At 40.1% G+C, this 21,641-nt stretch overlaps 1 protein-coding gene across 1 annotated transcript; it reads left to right on the forward strand.

The window, feature by feature from the left end:
- The first annotated feature begins 437 nt into the window (after positions 1-437).
- LOC115726969 (pleiotropic drug resistance protein 2-like) lies at positions 438-12,291 on the forward strand. Its single transcript, XM_030657071.2, has 20 exons — positions 438-934; positions 1,068-1,188; positions 1,353-1,441; positions 1,521-1,605; positions 1,683-1,973; positions 2,059-2,149; positions 3,809-4,709; positions 4,884-5,044; positions 5,158-5,261; positions 5,414-5,579; positions 5,678-5,755; positions 5,991-6,127; positions 9,381-9,713; positions 9,852-10,142; positions 10,242-10,325; positions 10,519-10,652; positions 10,749-10,976; positions 11,121-11,292; positions 11,433-11,687; positions 11,941-12,291. Exons 1-20 carry the CDS (start codon positions 576-578, stop codon positions 12,208-12,210), a joined length of 4,350 nt encoding a protein of 1,449 aa, XP_030512931.1. The 5' UTR covers positions 438-575; the 3' UTR covers positions 12,211-12,291.
- The last annotated feature ends 9,350 nt before the right edge of the window (positions 12,292-21,641 follow it).

Consider the following 21,641-nt stretch of genomic DNA (forward strand, 5'->3'; position numbering starts at 1 on the left):
GAGATTGTGTGATCATGAATAAGCGACAGAACTGTCAAACTGTCGGATTAGTAGCTTTTAGAAAAAAAGGAACAAATAAATAAATTCCATGGACCAACCGAATGCCTCCGAATTACCTTTTGGAGGAACAAACTTCACTTCCGGACTGTGCCGACCCTGAAAGTTGCCATTTTCTTTTAGAAACCGAGTCCACCATCTCGATCTCGTCATCTGAGACTCGACTCCTGAACCGTCTCACTTGGATTTCTCTCTTCGTCCACCTCACTGCACTGGTTTAAAAGAACAGACATCACAGTCTGCATGCAATTGTCTTGGACAAGAACCTTCGCGTTCATGGCGAGTTGCCGGGAGTGAATTCCCAGTTCGCATCTCTGGTGATGAAGCTTCGACCCTCTTCCACTCCAAGGCTCGAGCGATGATCATGAACTCGATGCCCTTCTCTTTGCCCACCACACGGCGCGCTGAAACCAACGGTCTTGTCTCGTCGCCATTCGAGTTGAGCTAAAAAAGCCAGACCCAGAACCGAACTGAACTCACCTCATCTTTGTTTTGTCTAAAATAATTGATTAACGAATATGGCGTCGGCACTGGCCGGTGACGATCTGGTGAGGTCAACCAGCAGCCGCAGGAGCTTGGGGGCGGCGAGCTTCAGGGAGGCCTGGCAGGAGAAGCAGGACGTCTTCAGCCACAGCGAGCAGTGGGAGGACGATGAGGAGGAGCTCCTGTGGGCTGCCCTCGAGCGGCTCCCGACATACGACCGGCTGCGAAAGGGGATGCTGAAGCAGGTCCTTGACGATGGGAAAGTGGTCCAAGGCGAGGTCGATGTGACCAAGCTCGAGATGCAGGACAAGAAGCAGTTGATGGACACCGTTCTCAAAGTGGTCGAGGAGGACAACGAGAAGTTTCTCAGGAGGCTCCGAGATAGGACTGATCGGTCGGTTCAGTTCGCTGAATCATAAGTTCATATGTTTCATCTTCTTCCTCTTTTCCTTAATGGTGTTGCGGTTGGTAGTTTTCTGGCTTTCCCGTGAATCGGGTTGTTTTGCTAATTGGCCTGTGAATTTCAGAGTTGGGATCGAAATTCCGAAGATTGAAGTTCGATATGAGCATTTGTCGATTGAGGGAGATGTGTATGTTGGAAGCAGAGCACTTCCTACTCTGGTCAATGCCACCATGAACACTATTGAGGTATAGTTTTGGTTCTTACTTTAAGCTCTCTGCTTTGCTTTTTGCGCACAATTGGTGAAAGCCAGATGTTAAAATGACGTCGATGAATCACATGGCTTTTCTTTCTTGGTTTTACCATTTTGCTCACTATTTGCTTTTCTTTGCTTGAACTATGGAAAATGAAGAGTGTTCTTGGATTGGTTCGGCTGGCACCATCCAAAAAGAGAAAGATTCAGATACTTCGAAATGCTAGCGGGATAGTCGAACCATCGAGGTACTTTTTGGCATCAATTAGCTAGATCTTGTGTAATTGTCATTTCCATCAATTAGCTCACCTGTGATCCTGCTGTCAGGATGACGCTGCTTCTGGGGCCGCCAGGCGCAGGGAAGACAACACTACTGCTAGCACTTGCCGGCAAGCTAGACAAGGATTTAAGGGTGTGGTTTTACTCTGTTGCTTTTGTGCACCAGTTAGCGAAACCTTCTTTCATTCACTGATGGTTTCGGTTTGACAGGTGAGTGGCAAAGTCACCTACTGCGGTCATGAGTTGGATGAGTTTGTTCCTCAGAGGACGTGCGCGTACATCAGTCAGCACGATCTTCACCACGGCGAGATGACAGTGAGGGAGACATTAGATTTCTCAGGGCGTTGCTTGGGCGTAGGAACGAGATACGAGATGTTGGCTGAGCTCTCGAGGAGAGAAAAAGAGGCAGGGATAAAGCCGGATCCCGAAATCGATGCGTTCATGAAAGCCACGGCCGTGGCTGGCCAAGAAGCAAGTCTGGTTACTGATTATGTGATCAAGGTACTTATCTACTCGCTGTTGCTAGTGCTCTTCACCAGAAGCTGCTTTTCTGAAAGCCCAAAACTCACGAGTATTCTTATTGCAGATACTCGGATTGGATATTTGTGCGGACACTCTGGTGGGTAATGAGATGCGAAGGGGTATATCTGGGGGACAGAAAAAGCGTCTAACGACTGGTACGCACATAGGGTAGATTCTTCCCGGTCTTTCAACGCCATTGAACAACTAACTTCTCCAAATTTTGCCTATAAGCATCTAAGCGTATCTAGCCCTAAGTAAGTCCTTAAACTATTTGATCTAAACTCTGGGATGTAAAAGTTCGGGTGTATTCTCTTGGGATGAAGGAAAGAAAAATATTTTCTCTCAACTTAGGGGGTGATAGTGAGAAAGGTAGACTTCACGTCATTTTCGAATGGCTACCGTTGAATAGGGTAGTATAGAAGCGCCCCGCGCGTGGGGGTGAATCATCGGAGCTTCGGCTCTTACGTTGTAGGCTTGTGTTTCGCAGTGCTTGTTAACCAGTTTACTGGCAACGTATCCCTAGTTAACAAGCACTGTGCGATGCATCTTAGTGTATCTAAAAACTTTCCTCTGTCCAATGACCCCTTATGTCCGAACTTGTTCATAAGACTTATTGTTAGTACTAGCTTTATCACCTTGAGTGAGGTAAATAGATGATTTTAAAACTTATTTGTAAAATAACGCGAAATTCAAATAAATAAGCTCATAGTTTAATTCAAAATCTGGTCTAGATAAGATTTGAGATAATGTCAGAGTCTATCTATGGACAATTCAGATAATAGCAAGAGTTTAAGTGATATAGAATTTACATAGAGAGTTTATAGTGGTTCGGCTTTGTTCCAGCCTACGTCCATTTCTTCACGTTGGCAGCTAATTGCCTAGATTTTACTAGTAAATAACTTATATATTACAACTTTGTGATGATTCTTGAGTTAATAAACTTCACGTCTAACACTCACTCATTTTGGATAAAAACCTCTAAGTATTACAGCGTTTGGATCAATCATGTACTGAAGCTTTCTTGAACTTTGAAATTTTGGATTCAAGACTCTCTCTTGCTCTTCAACCTTGAATTCTCCTTTTATACTCCTTCGCATTCAAACTAGCAGGTTTCCAAAGGATCACTCTCCAATCTTTCCTTTTGGACGAGATTGTACCCAAAGGATTTCATAGCTGTTGAAATTAGAAATTATAATCTCCCATTATATCAAATTGCCCATACAATCGTAATTTGGGTTTCCAAAGATTCTTCGTTTGGTAAAGGATCCCCTTCTTCCTCAATCCACATGCTTGATAGATAGTCAATAATCTTTGTGATTTGATAATCTCCAAAAACGAATCCAACCTGATTTGCTAGATGTTGTGATATCTCATATATAATATCTTGAATATATATCTCATAATACTCTGATCGTTGCATTTGAAATACTTCCTCAAAACCTGAGCTACACGACATCGTCTAAGCTCCAAAAACAGTGTCTGAGTTTCACTTACAAGATTAATTCTTGTGTAGCCATTCCTCAACTTCTGAACATATCAAGGACACTCTGTAAAATAAGTATTTCATTGCATTAAGTTAGATATTAGAGAATATGGATTGTTTTGTCAACTTCAAAATCAATTAGGTTTTAGTCAACACTTATTACTTTAAATTTTGTTCGTGCTTGCCACCATGTAAGTTTGTGCTTAATCTGTCACTGCAATTATCATATAGTAATGGCTGTCTCTAAGTTTTCAAAAAGTATTTTTCTTCCATGCTCTTGTTGCGTGATCAAAAAGTATATAAAAGACTTCATTCTTCTCATAATATGCAGGGGAGATGTTGGTAGGACCAGCAAAGGCCCTTTTCATGGATGAAATCTCAACGGGGTTAGATAGTTCCACTACTTTTCAGATCGTCAGATACATGAGGCAGATGGTTCATATCATGGACGTCACCATGGCCATCTCCCTTCTGCAACCAGCTCCCGAGACATTTGATCTTTTTGATGACCTCATTCTTCTTTCCGAGGGTCAAATAGTCTATCAAGGTTCACGAGAGAATGTCCTTGAGTTCTTCAAGTACATGGGTTTCGAGTGCCCTGAGAGGAAAGGAGTAGCCGACTTCTTGCAAGAAGTGACTTCCAAGAAGGACCAGGAACAGTACTGGTACAGGAAGGACCAACCTTACCAGTTTATTTCTGTTCCGGACTTCGTTCACGCCTTCAACTCTTTTCGCATAGGAGAACAGCTCTCATCCAAACTTAAAGTTCCTTACAACAAGTACAAAGCTCACCCAGCTGCATTAGTGACATCAAAGTATGGACTCCCAAGCTGGGAACTGTTCAAGGCATGCTTCGCTAGAGAGTGGCTGCTAATGAAGCGAAATTCGTTCTTCTATATCTTCAAGACGACGCAAATCACAATCATGTCACTAATTATCTTGACGGTGTTCCTAAGGACAGAAATGCCTGTCGGTAGAGTGGAAGATGGAGGGAAGTTTATGGGAGCACTGTTTTTCAGTTTAATCAATGTGATGTTCAATGGGATGGCAGAACTCGCAATGACTGTCTTCAGGCTTCCCGTCTTCTACAAGCAGAGAGATTTCTTGTTCTATCCTGCTTGGGCAATCGGCTTACCTATTTGGGTCCTCAGGATTCCCCTGTCTTTTGTGGAATCAGGGATACGGATCAGTCTCACATACTACACTGTCGGATTTGCCCCTGCTGCTAGTAGGTAAAGGAACTGCAAATTATGACATTCTGTTTCAGTAAGATTTTTCTTGCTCATGACCGATGTTTGAGAACTAGCTTCAGATAAATATAACTTTCCGACAGGAAATGTAAACAAGAACCAAGAGCCTTACAATTGAAGCCTCTTATTTAGCTGACAAATTTGCTCTTTGTTTAGGTTCTTCCGACAATTCTTGGCGTTCTTTGGTGTGCACCAGATGGCGTTGTCCCTCTTTCGGTTCATTGCCGCTGTTGGGAGAATGCAAGTTGTCGCTACTACTCTCGCTACTTTTATCTTGTTGATGGTTTTTGTGCTTGGAGGCTTCATTGTTTCGAGAAGTAAGTTGTGGTATTCCTTGCATTCCCTGCCTTTTTATTGCTGATCTAAAATATTGGAACAATGGGTTTTAGGTCTGTTCTGATAAATTTTCTATTTCCCACAATGCTTGCAGATGACATTGAGCCATGGATGATATGGGGTTACTATGTTTCCCCAATGATGTATGGACAGAATGCCATAGTCATTAATGAATTCCTTGATGAAAGATGGAGTGCGGTAAGATATTGTATTAGTTATTTTCTTGTTAACTGATATTGTTTGGGGTACTGTCCACCTGATAACCGTGTATTAACTTGGCAAGGCGCAAAATTTTATGCTTATGCATAGTCCAACATCGTATGATGACTGTCTGTGTTCTCTTATTGCAGCCTAACTTGGATCCTAGGATCAATCAACCGACAGTCGGCAAAGTCCTCCTCAAGTCTAGGGGCTTCTTTGTGGATGATTATTGGTATTGGATCTGTATTGGAGCGCTATTTGGATTTTCCCTCCTTTTCAACATCTTATTTATTGCTGCGCTCACCTGGTTGAATCGTAAGTCAAATAAGTTTGAATTTTCACCCGTGATTTCCTTGTGGAAACAAAATCAGTGTTACCAACCCTTTTTTTTCTTTTTCGGCGACGAGTTTCAGCTTTGGGTGATTCCAAAACTGCCGTGCCAGATGAGGATGAAGCTAAGAAGGCAAAGAGTGATGAGCAGAAGACAGAAGGTTTGATTATGGATATGTAATATCACTTGTGATTTCCCATTGCTGCTTTTTTTGCCGATGAAATGGGAGAATGTTATATTCCATTTGGTCGTGCTTTTTTATCTACGAGACACATTTATAGTTGCGCCAAATGAATCTTTGTACCATGTTATATTAGTCATTTCATGTTCATGGACTACGTACTATTATTCTGGTTCTGTGAATAGCCGAGGCCTTACCTTTTCTATCCCTTCAGGCATTGATATGGCAGTTAAAAGCACTTCAGAATTTGTTGCTGACCAGGAGAAAGCACTGCAAAGAGGAATGGTCTTGCCCTTTCAACCCCTTTCCCTTGCATTCAATAATGTGAATTACTATGTCGACATGCCAGCGGTAAGTCGCTCATTTTGAACATTCCTCTGTCAAAGCAAGTTTTTTCTCCCATGCCAATCTTCTTTCAGGATGGAAGATATCAATACCTGTTCAATTTCTCTGCAATTGTATACTAGTATGATAGAGTGCAGGCAATTAGAAAGTTCTGTCTAGTCACGGCCGGTTCGGTGGAACCGCCGGTTTCGGTTCAGGAACCGGCGGTTCCGGTTCCACGAAAAGGTGGAACCGGAACCGGCCGTGAAAATGGCGGTTCGGTTCCAACCGGAACCGGCGGTTCGGGGCCGGTTCCGGTTCGGTTCATTCCGATTCATTTTTAATAATAATTTTTAAAATAATAAATAATAAAATAAATATAATAAATTATAAATTATAAAATACAATTAAATTGTACATTGTAATAAAATATGGGAAAAAAAAAAAAGAAGGAATGGGCTTGAACTTAATGAATTATCATTAAGCGACCTACATATCTTCTTGGGGATAGAAGAATCAAAGCCCATGTAGTTCTTTTTACCTTTGAGAACCCCAACTTACCTCATCGTCAATCGTCGCTACCCGTTGTGGTACCCGTGGCGGTGGTATCTCCAACATCATCGCTAAAAAATTCGTGTTCACGATCTAACTCTTGGTGTCGATATTTCGCCCTCGTCCAATCGCCGACACAAGCTTGAGCTTCCACAGAGTCCGGGCTTAATCTTGAACGGCAAGAGTCCAAAATTAATCCTCCGGAACTAAATGCTTGTTCAACTGCAACCGTTGAAGAAGGGGTTGCTAATATTTGACGAGCGATGAGGGCGAGAACTGGATACTCGATTTGGTGACTCTTCCACCACTTCAGGATTTCGAAATCTGTACTATGTTCTGCATCACGAAACTCAAATTGAGTGGTTAAATATTTTTCTAATTCAGAAATATTACATGTTGCCCCTTTTTTTTTTTTTGCCTACTCTTAAGCATATTATACCCTCTACTAAGTGAACTACCACCTTCGCTACGTGAGGCGGTAGATTGTAAAGATCCGTAATCACTTAAACCATATCTACTACAAAATTCTCCATATAATGCTACTATAGATTCTTTAACATGTCCTAATATATTTAAAATATCTATTGAATCATCCAAATGTAAACAATCATGATAATACACATTCAAATAATCTTGTAAACCGTCTAATTTAATACGTGGATCAAAAACAATACCAACTAAATAGACAAGAGGAATTTGCAAATAATAATGCAACCATTTTTCTCGCATTACTAAAATAGTTTAACCTAATTCGGTATCTTTTTCATATTCACTAAAAACACTACTAATATTAACACACTCTATTAAAAATAAATGCGTTGTAGGATAATAAATACCAGATAAAGTCTTAGTAGCATCATTAAAAATTTTCAAAATATCTAAAATTTTCTTGCAAACGTCCCAATGTTGAGGAACTAAAGTAATTTCGGGAATATTTTGTGAAATAAACATACATAATAAATCTTTATATTCAAAAGTTTGCCGAAGCAACTCGTACGTAGAATTCCAACGAGTCAGAATATCTTTTGGAAATCTTCTTGGCCTTCTCCCATTTTGTTTACAAAATTTTCCCCATGATTTCATACATTGGGGACGACTCCATAAAAATTTAATTGCACTTTTTATTGGGGCGAGAGAAGTGTCAAGAGTTCGTAAACCATTTTGTACACATAAATTTAAAACATGACAAGCACATCTAATGTGAAAAAATTGTCCGCCAAAAGTGGGTTTGCAAATATTTTCTAATTCGGGAATAGAAGCGGTATTTGCGGCGGCATTATCAAAACCAATTGAAAATACTTTATTTATTAAATTATATTCTTCTAAAACTTGCCTAATTATTCTATAAATATTATGAGCCGAATGGCTTTCATCAAAAACTCGGAATGCAATAAGTCTTTTTTGAATCATCCAATTGTCATCTATCCAATGACACGTGACACCCATATAAGAATGAATTTGCCAAGGATCACTCCAAATATCGCTACCTATATGCACACGTCCATTGAATTCCGCAAAAAATTTTGCTAAAGATTTTTTTCCTTTTTTATAAAGATGAAAAACTTCGCGTTTAAGAGTATTTTTTGGAATAGTTGGCGCTTGTGGAACCAACGCAGTATTTATCAAATATTTCATATTAAAATTTTCACCAGTATTAAACGGAGCACGATCAAGGGCAACATATTCACCTAATGTTTGTTTATAAAGTGCTTCAGTGAAACGAAACAAAGGATGAGGCTTAGAAGTGGCGTACCCGGAAATTTGTTGTTGCGTATTGTCGATCCCCGCTTGCGTTGGATGTTTTTTCGTCAAATGCCGACGGAATGTTCCGTAGCCGTCTCCTTTCGTGAATTTATAAGTTTACGAACAATATTTACATTTTACATTATACTTACCTTCGACTTCATCACGTATCTTGTCGAAGTGTAGCCACAAGTCCGATGTATTATCTCGGCCCTTCCGTTCCGGCTCATTTGCCGTTGACGTTTCTTCGACACCGGTGGGAGGATGAAGACTTTCTTGTGTTGGGATGTGCTCGACGTTCGGAATCGGGACATAGTTGATATTATCGTCGTCGTCTTCCCAACTTGCATACTCACGAGGATCGTATTCATGAATGGGATACTCGGAATCTCCCATAGCCATCTTGCCCTTGTCAGCATTTCTGCTTCCACTTGCCATTTTTGAGAGAATTGATCGGAAATCCGATTGAGAGAATTGAGTCGGGATTGAGAGAATTGGGAGAATTTGAGCGATTTGAGAGGATTTCGGAGAGAATTCGAGAGATTGTTCAGAGAATTTGTGACAAAAATGAAAGGGGAAGCATATGCATTTATAGGCAAGAATCATTTTTTTTTTTTTTTTTTTTTTTAAATGGAAAGCAACGGCCAATTTGGCCGTTGCACGTTGGCAACGGCCCAAAGCCGCGGGCCGGGGGGGGTGGGGAGGGGGGCCCACTTTTTTTTTTTTTTTTTTTTTTTTGGCGGTTCGGAACCGGCCCGGAACCGCCGGTTCCCACGTTTCCGGAACCGTGGGCCCGGTCAACGGGCCGGTTCCGGGCCCACGGGCCCAAATGGCCCCCTCTAGTTCTGTCCGGTTTGATGTCATATCGAATGTCACAGCTTGTTGTGTCCTACCGAGCGATTTCTAGTACATAGGAATTTTTCGGGATCAAACTACTCTTCTTTACATAAACTTCTCTGGAAGTCACACATGCCTTGTATGACAGGAAATGAAGAAACAAGGAATCAAGGATGACCGTCTCCAGCTACTGAGAGACGTTAGTGGTGCGTTTAGGCCAGGGGTGCTAACAGCACTAGTAGGCGTTAGTGGTGCAGGCAAAACGACCCTAATGGACGTTCTGGCAGGGAGAAAGACTGGTGGCTGGATTGAAGGAAGTATCAGCATTGCGGGATATCCCAAAAAGCAGGCCACATTTGCTCGAGTCAGTGGTTACTGTGAGCAGAATGACATTCATTCACCGAATGTTACTGTTTATGAATCTGTCCTTTACTCGGCTTGGCTTCGCCTATCCTCAGATATCAGCACACAGACTCATAAGGTACTCGTTTACGCTTCTAACATCACCTCTTCTTGACCTTTCGCCCGTTGCTGTCTCTGCAACAGCTAGAAAAAAAAATCTAAGACTAATAGCTTCCAATGACTCGCCATGATCTTTTCTTTCATAAACATGCCATAGATGTACGTTGAAGAAGTAATGGAGCTGGTGGAACTGATCCCACTGAGGAATGCACTGGTTGGGCTACCGGGTGTCTGTGGTCTTTCAACAGAACAAAGGAAGAGGCTCACTATAGCTGTAGAGCTAGTTGCCAACCCATCTATCATCTTCATGGATGAGCCTACCTCGGGCCTCAATGCTGGAGCCGCTGCTATTGTTATACGTACAGTGAGGAATACAGTGGATACAGGGAGGACTGTGGTGTGCACCATTCACCAGCCGAGTATCGATATATTTGAAGCTTTTGATGAGGTTCAGATAAGGATTTCAAGTCCTCTGGATGCTTTCACGCATTTTCTTCTTTTCAACCTATGTAGCTCGTGTACTGAGGACATCATTTTCTCATCGCAGTTACTTTTAATGAAAAGAGGAGGGCAAGTGATTTATGCCGGACCTCTTGGTCGCCATTCTCACAAGCTCATAGAATATTTTGAAGTGAGCCCTTTCACCTTTCTAACCAGTGTAGTGTAGCACCCTAGCATGCTGGTTCATAATTCTGCCAAGCATCATGTTGAGCATTTAATGGCATTCTTCAATACTTTCTGGCTGAATTTGAAACCGGCATTTCGTTTAACATTGAGGCACATTTTGTTTGCATGAGGAACTAACATCTGAAACTGAAAAGCAGGCTGTCCCGGGCGTTCCTAAGATCAGGGACGGTTATAATCCTGCCACTTGGATGCTCGAAATCACTGCTCCACAAATCGAGGCTCAACTAGGATTGGATTTTGCAGGAATCTACTCAAACTCCTCGCTTTATCAGTAATTTTCTAAGCTAATTTGTCATGGTGTTCTCACAAAATTAATTTTCCAACAAAAGCTGGCAGAATCACTGGCTTCATTTATCTTCAACTTCAGGAGGAATCAGGAACTCATTAAAGAACTGAGCACCCCAGTCCCGGGCTCCAAAGATCTCTACTTCCCCACCAAATACTCACAACCTTTTCTCACGCAGTGTAAAGCTTGTTTCTGGAAGCAACACTGGTCTTACTGGAGAAACCCTCAATACAATGCCTTGCGGTTCTTCATGACCATAGCAATCGGTGTTTTGTTTGGCCTCATATTCTGGAACAAGGGGCAACAAACGTAAAACTTCTTGCCCATATTATATGAGCATGTCTGACCTTTTTCCCCTTCTTTCTAGCCCATATTACAGAATGGTGCACTGCTTGTAGTGATTGATTTACATCTTGCTAATATTAGAAGCACACCAACTTCTTGAATGAACAGAACTCAACAGCAAGATCTTGCGAATCTTTTGGGGGCAATGTATGCTGCCGTTATTTTTCTTGGAGCATCCAACGCTAGTGCTGTTCAATCCGTTGTTGCCATCGAGAGAACAGTTTTTTACCGGGAAAGGGGAGCCGGAATGTACTCTGAACTGCCTTATGCATTTGCCCAGGTAACAAAATGAGGACAAGATACCTGGTGAACAAATTGTGTTCCCTGATGATGATGCTATTTATTGTTGGGACATCGCGCGCCTTTAAGACAACCCAGAATGCACTATTGAGTGTTTATAAGCTCATGACTATTTTGCAGGTGGCGATTGAAACAATATATGTTGCAATTCAGACTATTGTTTACAGTCTGCTCCTTTACTCCATGATCGGGTTTGAGTGGAAGGCAGGCAAATTCCTGTGGTTCTACTACTACTTACTAATGTGCTTCGTCTACTTCACTATGTTTGGCATGATGGCTGTGGCGCTTACTCCGGGGAGTCAAATCGCAGCCATTGTGATGTCTTTCTTCATGAGTCTCTGGAACTTGTTCTCCGGTTTTCTCATTCCTAGACCGGTGAGTGTCTCGAAGTGGATACTATACTGCCATGACAATTTTGACTGAGAATTTACCTCGCGAAAAAAATTAAGTGAGAACTTTTGCAGTGTTATCTGCATTGTCAAATTCATTAGAGCTTGAACTAGTGTTCGGGGCACCACGTAGTTTGTCTTGGGATGATCCAGATTGCATCTATGCTTTCGATTCCCAGTTTTTCCTTCCTTTGATCTTCATTGTCATGACCCACTCTTTTTCTCCAACAATATCACAGCAAATCCCTGTCTGGTGGAGATGGTATTACTGGGCCTGTCCGGTGGCTTGGACCCTCTACGGCCTCGTGACCTCTCAACTGGGAGACAAGGATTCCAACCTCGTGATCCCAGGAGCCGTGGACATGAATTTAAAGGTGTTCTTGAAAGACGAACTCGGTTTCGACCACGACTTCCTTCCGGCTGTAGCGGTCGCTCACATTGTTTGGGTCCTCCTCTTCTTCTTCGTCTTTGCATATGGGATCAAGTTCCTCAATTTCCAAAGAAGGTAGAAGCTTTTTTGAGCTATATTGAAGTTGTCCAGGAGAACATTATTAATGCAGCAGAGTCTTGTGTGGATACAAAGTATAGGGCATTGATTTTTTACCAATGTATGGATCATTATATTTCCTGCTGTTCAAAGAGCTGTGCTGAACATGCAGTTAAAGTAAATTGAGAATGGTTAAGACTTTGAAAGGAAAGTTCTCTTCACCTCATTTGGTGCTTCAATGTCTTCTTCAGTGTGTGGTACTTGCTGGCATAGAAATTAAGGAGGTCAGGATAGAGATTTTAGGGTGTGTTTGTTTGAAAGGAAAGCTCTCTAAGGTACAACGAGCGAACAGCATAATTACATTTTTCATTACAATTTTGAGGTGCGTTTGTTTGAAATAAAGTATTTTCTTGCAATTATTTCCCGGACTTTCACCCGTTTGGTTGACCGAAAAATAACTTGTCAACCGAAAACACTTTCTGATCGACTGAATATTCATGCAAAAAATTAGGAAAGTGAAATCAGTGACATGTTGGAAGATATCCTGTGCTGTAGGGTTGCATCTATTAATTGTTTAGAAACAAAATAACTACAGAGTATAAATAATTCTACAGACTCTGTATACGTACGGTCACACAAAGCAATGGGCTTGAATTGAAGTATCCGGAGCAAGGCTCAACCTCTGTATCTAAAACATTAAGCAACAACCTCCATGCTCTAAAGAACTTCTCCATGGAGGTACACATGTTCTTGGTAATCAAAGCAACCCATAAACCATAATGGTCATGTAAGAGACTGTCAGACAGTTGGCTACAACTGCCTATCAAAACATAAGATTCTCAAGAAAAAGAGCCCTTTTGATACCTGTAAAGTGATGCTGTTCTGTAGTTATTCTTTTTTTTTTAAAATAATAATGTTAGGTGTATTAAAATAAAGTTACTTGTAAGGTGATGCACTCCATACATGGAGTATTAATTTTAATCCTATTTTCCTTTTAAATTTCAAAAGGATGAGCGCAGAGGCACGTTTATCTGGAGATCCAAACAACATCCTACAAGTCCCATAAATGAAACAACATCCTAAAAGTCTCATAAATGGGTTTAGTACAAGTTCATCCACGAATGCGGCCCTAATCCAAAACAATTTGCACACAATTAGTGGGATTTGAACATGTAACATTCGATTCCCAAATTTGAAATCGATTGAACACTCTAGAGTAGTTTGCACATAGGGACCTTAGTTTAGAGCAATTTGCACACGAATGGTGAAATTTGAGTTCATCACCTCTAGCTGCTGAGTTAGATATCCCTTAACACTCCAACCAACCGCATCAAATCTAGTGGTTACAATTGTTGAGAAAATTATATTTAATTTTGAAGGAAACAAAGCTCACATACTTTATTATTTATTTTGGGTAAATCTCACATACTTTATTGAAAAGACTTTGATTCATACTTCGAGAAAATTTTACAAATATATCTCTATGCATTTTGTACTTAATATGTTTAATGTTTTTACTCCGATAAAAGCAAGAATTCATGGACAGAGGCGGACTCATACGAGATTCTATGGCGAGATGTATTTCGATCTAATTTTGTAGCGACCTAGGTAATTTGCCACTATTGCGTCCACAATCCACACGAGACTAGCGGAACATCCCATGCTGAACCGCCCTCGACCGAGGCTTACGTTCTCTGCTTTAATATTAAATTACTCAAAGTAACTGGCGCATGCAAAAGCTCTAAAATAGAAAAATCAAGCAAGGCGGCCATACGGGCATAAGTACATGGAATATACAACAAAAAAGGCAAGCACAACTAACAAAGGGATATGGCCTTTCATGATTTCACTAACCAGATAACCCACATTTCAAACAACGTGATCACCAAATATTGAATTCATGTATATATCTTTCAATCAGTTCTTTACAAAAGTTCAAGGACTGCGGGAGCATCACAAGTTACGATTACTACTTCGGACTAACGTCACCCTCAGCAACTTCATCTTCACCACCAACATCCACAAGATACTCATTGTTGCTAACATCACAAGTTAGCTATGCTAATCTGAAAAATAGTTATCCTATGAGGGGTGAGCTCAACAGCTCCGCAAATAAACGTCTAACCCAATAGAATGCAAGCATTGAAATTAGAATGCCACATCAACAATTCATAAGTCCAAATGTACGCGTTTCAGGCGATTCAAGTATAAGATTTCTTTCGAAAACTCATGAGTTTATATGCAATGCAATCTCCAGCTCCTTCACGGATAAACCTCATGTGGGTGTGCCGTCCTCGAGGATAGACTCACTCGGCATCTCACTCTAAAGGCATATCAAGCTCACAAGGGTAGAAGCATCCCCGACCATCGGAAAGCATCAGAGGACATCCCGAATTCCATTTGGCTCCTACGAGGCATTGCCGGATAAACCTTATAGCGGTATAACGTCGGATAGACTCACAATGAATATGTCACTTGTTTCATCATAATATGCCATACCATGCATGCACAATGTAATCTTACCATTGTTGGTGTTCAGAAGTTCTATGAGATGAATGAATCATTCGTATTCATGATCATATTCTTTTAAGAAAATCAATCAATGCAGAATCGGGTATATTAGGAGAAAATTCAAGAATACAATCCTGACTTTAGACTATTGACGAATAATTTAAACGCCAATCCAAACAAACTATAAAATTTAGAAGTCCACTCGCCTTTTAACAAAAACTCTAATATCCGGAGAAGATGGACGGTTGACGCGTGGAATGACCAGGGCTAGGTCGGTGAACCGCATGGCTACGCTAGGGCAGTGCAAGACCAAGGCAACGACGATGACAATGACCGTCGTGAACGGCGATGGCTCGGCGGACGGCTGTCGCCTTAGGGCGGTCGGCAGTCGGACAAGTAGAGTGACGACATTCTAACGATCGATCGCATGATATTTATAGGGAAAGCAGCTGAAGTCTAGTTAGCTTAGACCCAGCAGCTTGTCAGCAACTTGTAGTGGAGTAAGCTTACGACGAGTCAGTAGCTTCAGCTGCTTGCGGTCACACCAGAATGCGATACGTGTCAACAGCTTGTAACGTGTCGTGCTTGACAATTTGTTATACTTCTACTTTGTCATGCTTGATTGCTTTATCGTGCTTACATTAGCCAAATTTCAAATTTCATGCCAAATGATTCTAAACTGTCATGCACTAACCTACTCTTATTTTAAGCGGGTAAAAGTCTAGGTCATCACAAGTCTCCCTACCTTAGAAAATTTTATCTTCGAAATTTCAATCTTACTCCCTCCTTGTACAAGGGGAGACTCTGAGGATCTGTACTAACTCTGTGGCCTATTAGTGTATTCTGACTTATTTGCCACATCTCACAATCTTATCTTGTATAGAGGGTCATCATCGACCTCAATAATCTTTAATCCATCCGACATCTCCAATATGTCATTCACTTATACCTTTATTGTTCACTTCCTTGAGAACATCAGAGCCTTTCGACAAAATTGATATCTAAAACCATTAACATATCAACACAAATTCAAGCTAGGATCTAGAAATATTAATCTTCATTATTCCATATCCACAATCAATTATACGTGGTTAACCATCAAACCACAACGTTTCAAGCCTAAAAATAGATTTCAAAAACTCCATTTACTTCAAGGCTTGAATTCACTATCTTAACTTATCATCCAATTCTCCGGTTGATCACTCTGCTACATCCTCAAATAGTCATAATAATCATCAAGCTTATGAGTGATCAATATAATCCCTTATCTAATAAGTAGCATACGCTACTGCCAATCCCGGACAAAACACATTTTCATGTACTTGTAATTTTAGTTGCATACCCGCCTACCAAACACTCCATCCACTATCGCACCTTATCACTCCATGAACCACTCTGATACCATTAATTGTGTAACGACCCAAGTAGTTCGCCACTGTCTCATCCTCAATCCACATGAGCCTAGGGAACATCTCGTATCGAAGCGCCCGCGACTAAGACTTACGTTCTTTCCTTTAATATTTAATTACTCGGAGTAACTAGCGCATGTGGAAGCTCTAAAATAGAAAAATCAAGCAGGGCGGCCACATGAGCACGAGTACATGGAATACAAAACATCAAATGGCAGGCACGCCTAACAAAGGGATATGGCCTTTCATGGTTTCACTAACCGGATAATCCATATTTCAAACAACGAGATCACCAAATACTGAATTCATTTATATATCTTTCAATCAGTTCTTTACAAAAGATCAAAAAATTTGGGAGCATCACAAGTTATGATAACTATTCCGGCTTAACGTTACCCTCAGCAACTTCATCTTCACCACCAACATCCATAAGTTACTCCTTGCCGCTAACATCACCGGTTAGCTATGCTAATCTGAAAAATAGTCATCCCACGAGGGGTGAATTCAACAGCTCCGTGAATAAACGTCTAACCCAATAGAATGCAAGCATTGAAATCAAAATATCCCATCAACAATTCATAAGTCCAAATGTACGCGTTTCAGGCGATTCAAGTATAAGATTTCTTTTGAAAGCTCATGAGTTTGTATGCAATGCAATCTCCAGCTCCTTTGTAGATAAACCTCATGTGGGTGTGTTGTCCTCGGGGATAGACTTACCGGGCATCTCACTTCGGAGGCATATCAAGCTCATAAGGGCGGAGGCATCCTCGACCATCAGAAAGCATCGAAGGACATCCCGAATTCCATTCGGCTCCCACGGGGCATCGCCAGATAAACCTCATAGCGGTATAACATCGGATAGACTCACAACGAGTGTTTCACTTGTTTCATCATGATATACCATGCCATGCATGCAAAATGCAACCTTACCATCGTTAGCATTGAGAAGTTCTATGAGATGAATGAATCATTCGTATTCATGATCATATTCTTTTCAGAAAATCAATCAATGCAAAATCAATCATATTAGGCGAAAATTCAAGAATACGATCCAAACTTTAGACTATTGACGAGCAATTCAAACGCCAATCCAAACAAACTATAAAAGTTAGAAATCCACTCACCTTTTAATAAAAACTCCGATATCTAGAGACGGCGGACGGGCGACACATCGAACGACTAGGGTAAGGTCTGTGGATTGCACGGCCAAGGCAACAACGACAACAACGGCGGTCATGAACGGCGATGGCTCGGTGGAAAGTGGTTGGCGATCAAAGTGACGATGTTCTAATGATTGGTCTCATGAATAAATTGACTGTTCTGGAATTTATAGGGGAAGCAACTAAAGTCCGGTCGACTTAGACCGGTCAACTTATCAGTAGCTTGCAATGGAGTCGACTTACAACGAGTCAACAGCTTCAGCTGGTTGCAATCGCACAAAACGCGTTACCTGTCAAACAATTTGTGACTTGTTGTGCTTGACGATTTATCGTGTTTCTGCTTTGTCATGCTTACAATGGCCGAATTTCAAATTTCATGCCAAATGATTCTAAACTGTCAAATACTAACCTACTCCTATTTTAAGCGGATAAAAGTTCAGGTCATCGCAAATTTTAATCCTCATTGATTATTCAATCTTATTCTTCATTATTTAGCAGATTAAATTTCCCTCACTAGTGATCAATTATCTTGTTAGGATTCCGTTCCTAAGTTAAATTGATTGTCCAATATTCTCAAAGATATCCTCATAACTTTTTCTATTTGAGGACTCTTCATTGATTGCCGCAATTACTCGTAGATAATTTTTTTTTTAGAAGCTTGTTTTAAGGATTCTAGGATTTGATTTGTATGGGCGAACAAATCCTCCTAAATCTTTGATTGCTCTTACCTCAATGGCTACGTGATCTTTATTTGACAATCAACTAACGGCTAGTTTTGGAGAATGATCCTCGGAGTGGTTTTGTCCAATGGGAAGCTTGGAAGACGAGGAGTATGTAAGAAGCACTTGGTTCGAAGAGAAGATGAGAGAGATCAAGAGATCAAAATCCTTATTTCAAGACAGCTTCACTTGTTCTAAATTGCCTATTAGAGCGCTTACTCAGAATCTTGTGAGCGTTGTAATACAGAGTCAAGTGTGAAAAATGGGATTGCTTTAGTAGAAGCAACACTCGCTTCACTTGGAAATGCTTGTGTTTGAATTGTCACATCTTGTTGACACCTAAATTTTTATTTTTCTTAAATCATTCTTTTTTCCATAAAATGAGAATTAGCCTTAGTTCTCACCAAATATTAATTTCTCATGCATCGCATATTTATTTTCTATCAATCATGCCTATCATTGCATTCAGGCTAGCGAAGCAATTGAGATTAAATATGACAAGCGGTTGGACCGAACTTAGCCAGAGATTTTTCGATTAAAGTCACAAAGGGTAGGGTCAAAATTATCAAGGTCAATTGGGCCCATTTCCAAGATCAAATCAGTTCATCCAAGTCCATTTAATTTATTAAGGCTTTTATTTAACCATCCATTATTGGAAAAAAGCCTTAATTGAGCCCGAAAATGTGAAATAAGCCCAGGATTTGTCTTGAAAAATTTGGCCAAACCTACTTGATGAGTGTATTGAATTATATATGGGTTTGGACCTAAATTCAAATTCAATTCAGCCCATTTTGGTTATTTAATTAAGCAAAGCTTCTAATTAATAACATTTAGTTAATGGAGACTAGATTAGGGCCAGGATGTTACCACAAGCCCGCAAGTGCATCACAAAATTCGGCCATGGTCACATTCAACCCATGTGGCCAAAATTTCATAGTGCTTTAATGGGGAAAGACTCTTCAAAGTTCAAATTAGTTAAGATTTTAATTGACTCGGAGCTCCTACTCTAGCTAGAGTTCTATAGGATGCAGACTCTAATGATCCGATGGCCAATAACTAATCCTATTCCAGCTGGGATTGTCGATCCAACGGTCCAAAATTGACTCTTACTCCTATTAGGATTGGCGATCTAAAGTCTATATAAGCAACCTATCACTCAATGCACATTCATTCGGCACTCCTCTAATTTCGGCACAAGCAAAGCGTAGAAAATTGGAGCTACTTCAAGAGGTCTAACAGTTTGATAGCCTCCCCCATCAGTCAAGAAAACCCCCCATCCTGTCGAGCCTCAACCGGGCGCCCATCGTCGAAGCTCCACCATCCATCATCCTTACTCGGCACACCTTGGAATCCTAAATTTTGCCACCATACAGCCCCATCTTCAGCTCAGCCGTGTCACTTGCCGTCCGGAGCTCCGCCGCCGATCGCCGAACCGCCAAGGAGCTGACCAAAACCGCCGCTGCTCAGCTTGTTTCCGCCTCTGTTCAGCCCCTTATTGAGGTCGATCAGCCCCTATTTTACTTATATTTGAAGGTCTAATCTTGTATCTACTTGTGTTATATCGATCAAAGTGTTTTGGTGGCCAATCGAGCTCAGAAGGTGCGAGTTTTGGGCAATTATCCGAGCTAGTATGCATGCTGGAATTTAGCTTTTAAAAAGGTAAAATTCTCAATTCTTGATTGCAATTTGTGCTTTTTTTATTTGGAAAACTTGCGTATATATTCTAATTCTTTGATGAAGATATTCGATTTGCAATTAAAGAGGAAGTTCAATCCTTTTTACCAAGTTATGTTTAAGAACCGAAAATTGAATCCTTTTGCTAAAAATCTGATTTTCTTTTATCAATTTGATCGGATCATGAAATTGGTTGAACTCTATGGATAATTTGAGAATTGATTGATTTTAATTGGAAAACATCTTTTTCTCAAAGTAAAGATTGTTCGACATTTTTTTTATGATCTAAACTTTGGAAAAGATCGAACTTTTTTAGGATTGATTGAGGATTTTTGGCATACATATCTCTCTTGGCCGAATTGCATATTATGGATGGTCCTTGCTTGTTGTGATGATTATCCCTTGCTTTGAATTGGTTGAATTGCATCTATCCTTTGGTTATTTGATGACATCTCATTGTTATGGATAATATCTAATTAACTAAATTAGATAATATCTTATTTGTAGATGAACTTTGCTTTGAATTATTATCTCATGACTATTGAGTCAGCTGATTGGCTTTGTCTGGTTTATCGAGCAAGTATTGGATGTTATCTAATTGTTGTGGATAATGAATTTGTTTGAACTAAATAGTATCCGATATTTTTTGAGAATTATCTGAAACACTTTGCAAAATCCTTAAAGATAATCTTCTCAAATTAAAATCAAACTTTGGATGAGGAAAGGTGAACCCCACTTCAGGAATTTAGGCCACCCCTCTCACATCCTCCATAATTTTGAAAGTTCAAGATAAGTTTGATTGATTTCACTCTGGTCATGCTTGTTTGATTGTTTTTTTATATTATATAGTTTGCACATTTATAAACAAACATGCTCATAATATAAGCTCCCTTGTGCCTAGACCCTTCGGAAATTAAATTATATTTCCCTAACCATGTCTTATGGAATGAGATTATAATTTAGTATAGAATTTTGTAATTTGCCCTTTGTATTAAGGGATGATGCTATTCTATATTTTTATCCCCATAGTGGCTCGAATCCAAGAGCATGTAGGGGATAAATCTCTCTAACCCTAATCTTTAGGGATGAGTGAATTAATTGTAAAAATAGGATTTAAGGTATATTATGGGCATTTTTATTTATCTTTGTTCATTCTTTGCTTTAATTTAATTTATGTAAACAACTCTCATTTTTCTATGGTCAAACATGTCAAAAGTTCATTTTTATGTCATAAATAACATATAATATAAGTTAAGACTTTGAGAAATCATTTTCTTAAGTTAAATTGGATGTTATCTCATTTTATGGCATGTTTCATAGCAATTGTCATTTAATCCGAAAATACAAAAAAATCACTTGTCATTTGCATATCATATAGTTTAGAGCATATCATTGCCATGTTGTCATTCATGCATATTGCCATGTCATTTAATATAGTTTTCATTTGCATCTTTGCAAAGAAAATCAAAGAATCATTTAATTTACATCAATCAATCAAAAGGGATTTTCATGAAATTTGGTACTGAAAAGGTATTAATTTTTTCAAATTAATGTAAGGATACGTTTATTAGAAGTTCTAAAACTTGTCACGAAAGTTCAATCGAGTCTTAAAACTTACAAAAATTGCAATCGAATTAGTGCAATCGAGTCCTTCTGTTAACTCCGTCCATTTAGACTAACAGAAAATGCTGACGTGGCTTTTTTTTTTTATGATTTCTCTCTCCTATGTGACAAATATAGTCCGGCCAACTTGTCCACATTTGCAAAACGACATCGTAAGTCTCTCTCTTCGAAACTAAACGTTGTCTCCTTCTCTCAACACGGTTGCTGGCACATCCTCTCCTTCCTCCTAAATCTAAGTCCACGGAGCCCTAAGCCCCAAACTCATGGTCGTCTCTCTCCCTTTTAACCCTAAGCCCCGAATCAAGTTCGGTGATTTGGAGTTCTTTTTCGATTCAGCTCCCATCGTGGTCTGTAGTT

This window comes from Rhodamnia argentea, chromosome 7, assembly GCF_020921035.1.
Source record: "Rhodamnia argentea isolate NSW1041297 chromosome 7, ASM2092103v1, whole genome shotgun sequence".
Taxonomy (NCBI): Eukaryota; Viridiplantae; Streptophyta; class Magnoliopsida; order Myrtales; family Myrtaceae; genus Rhodamnia; species Rhodamnia argentea.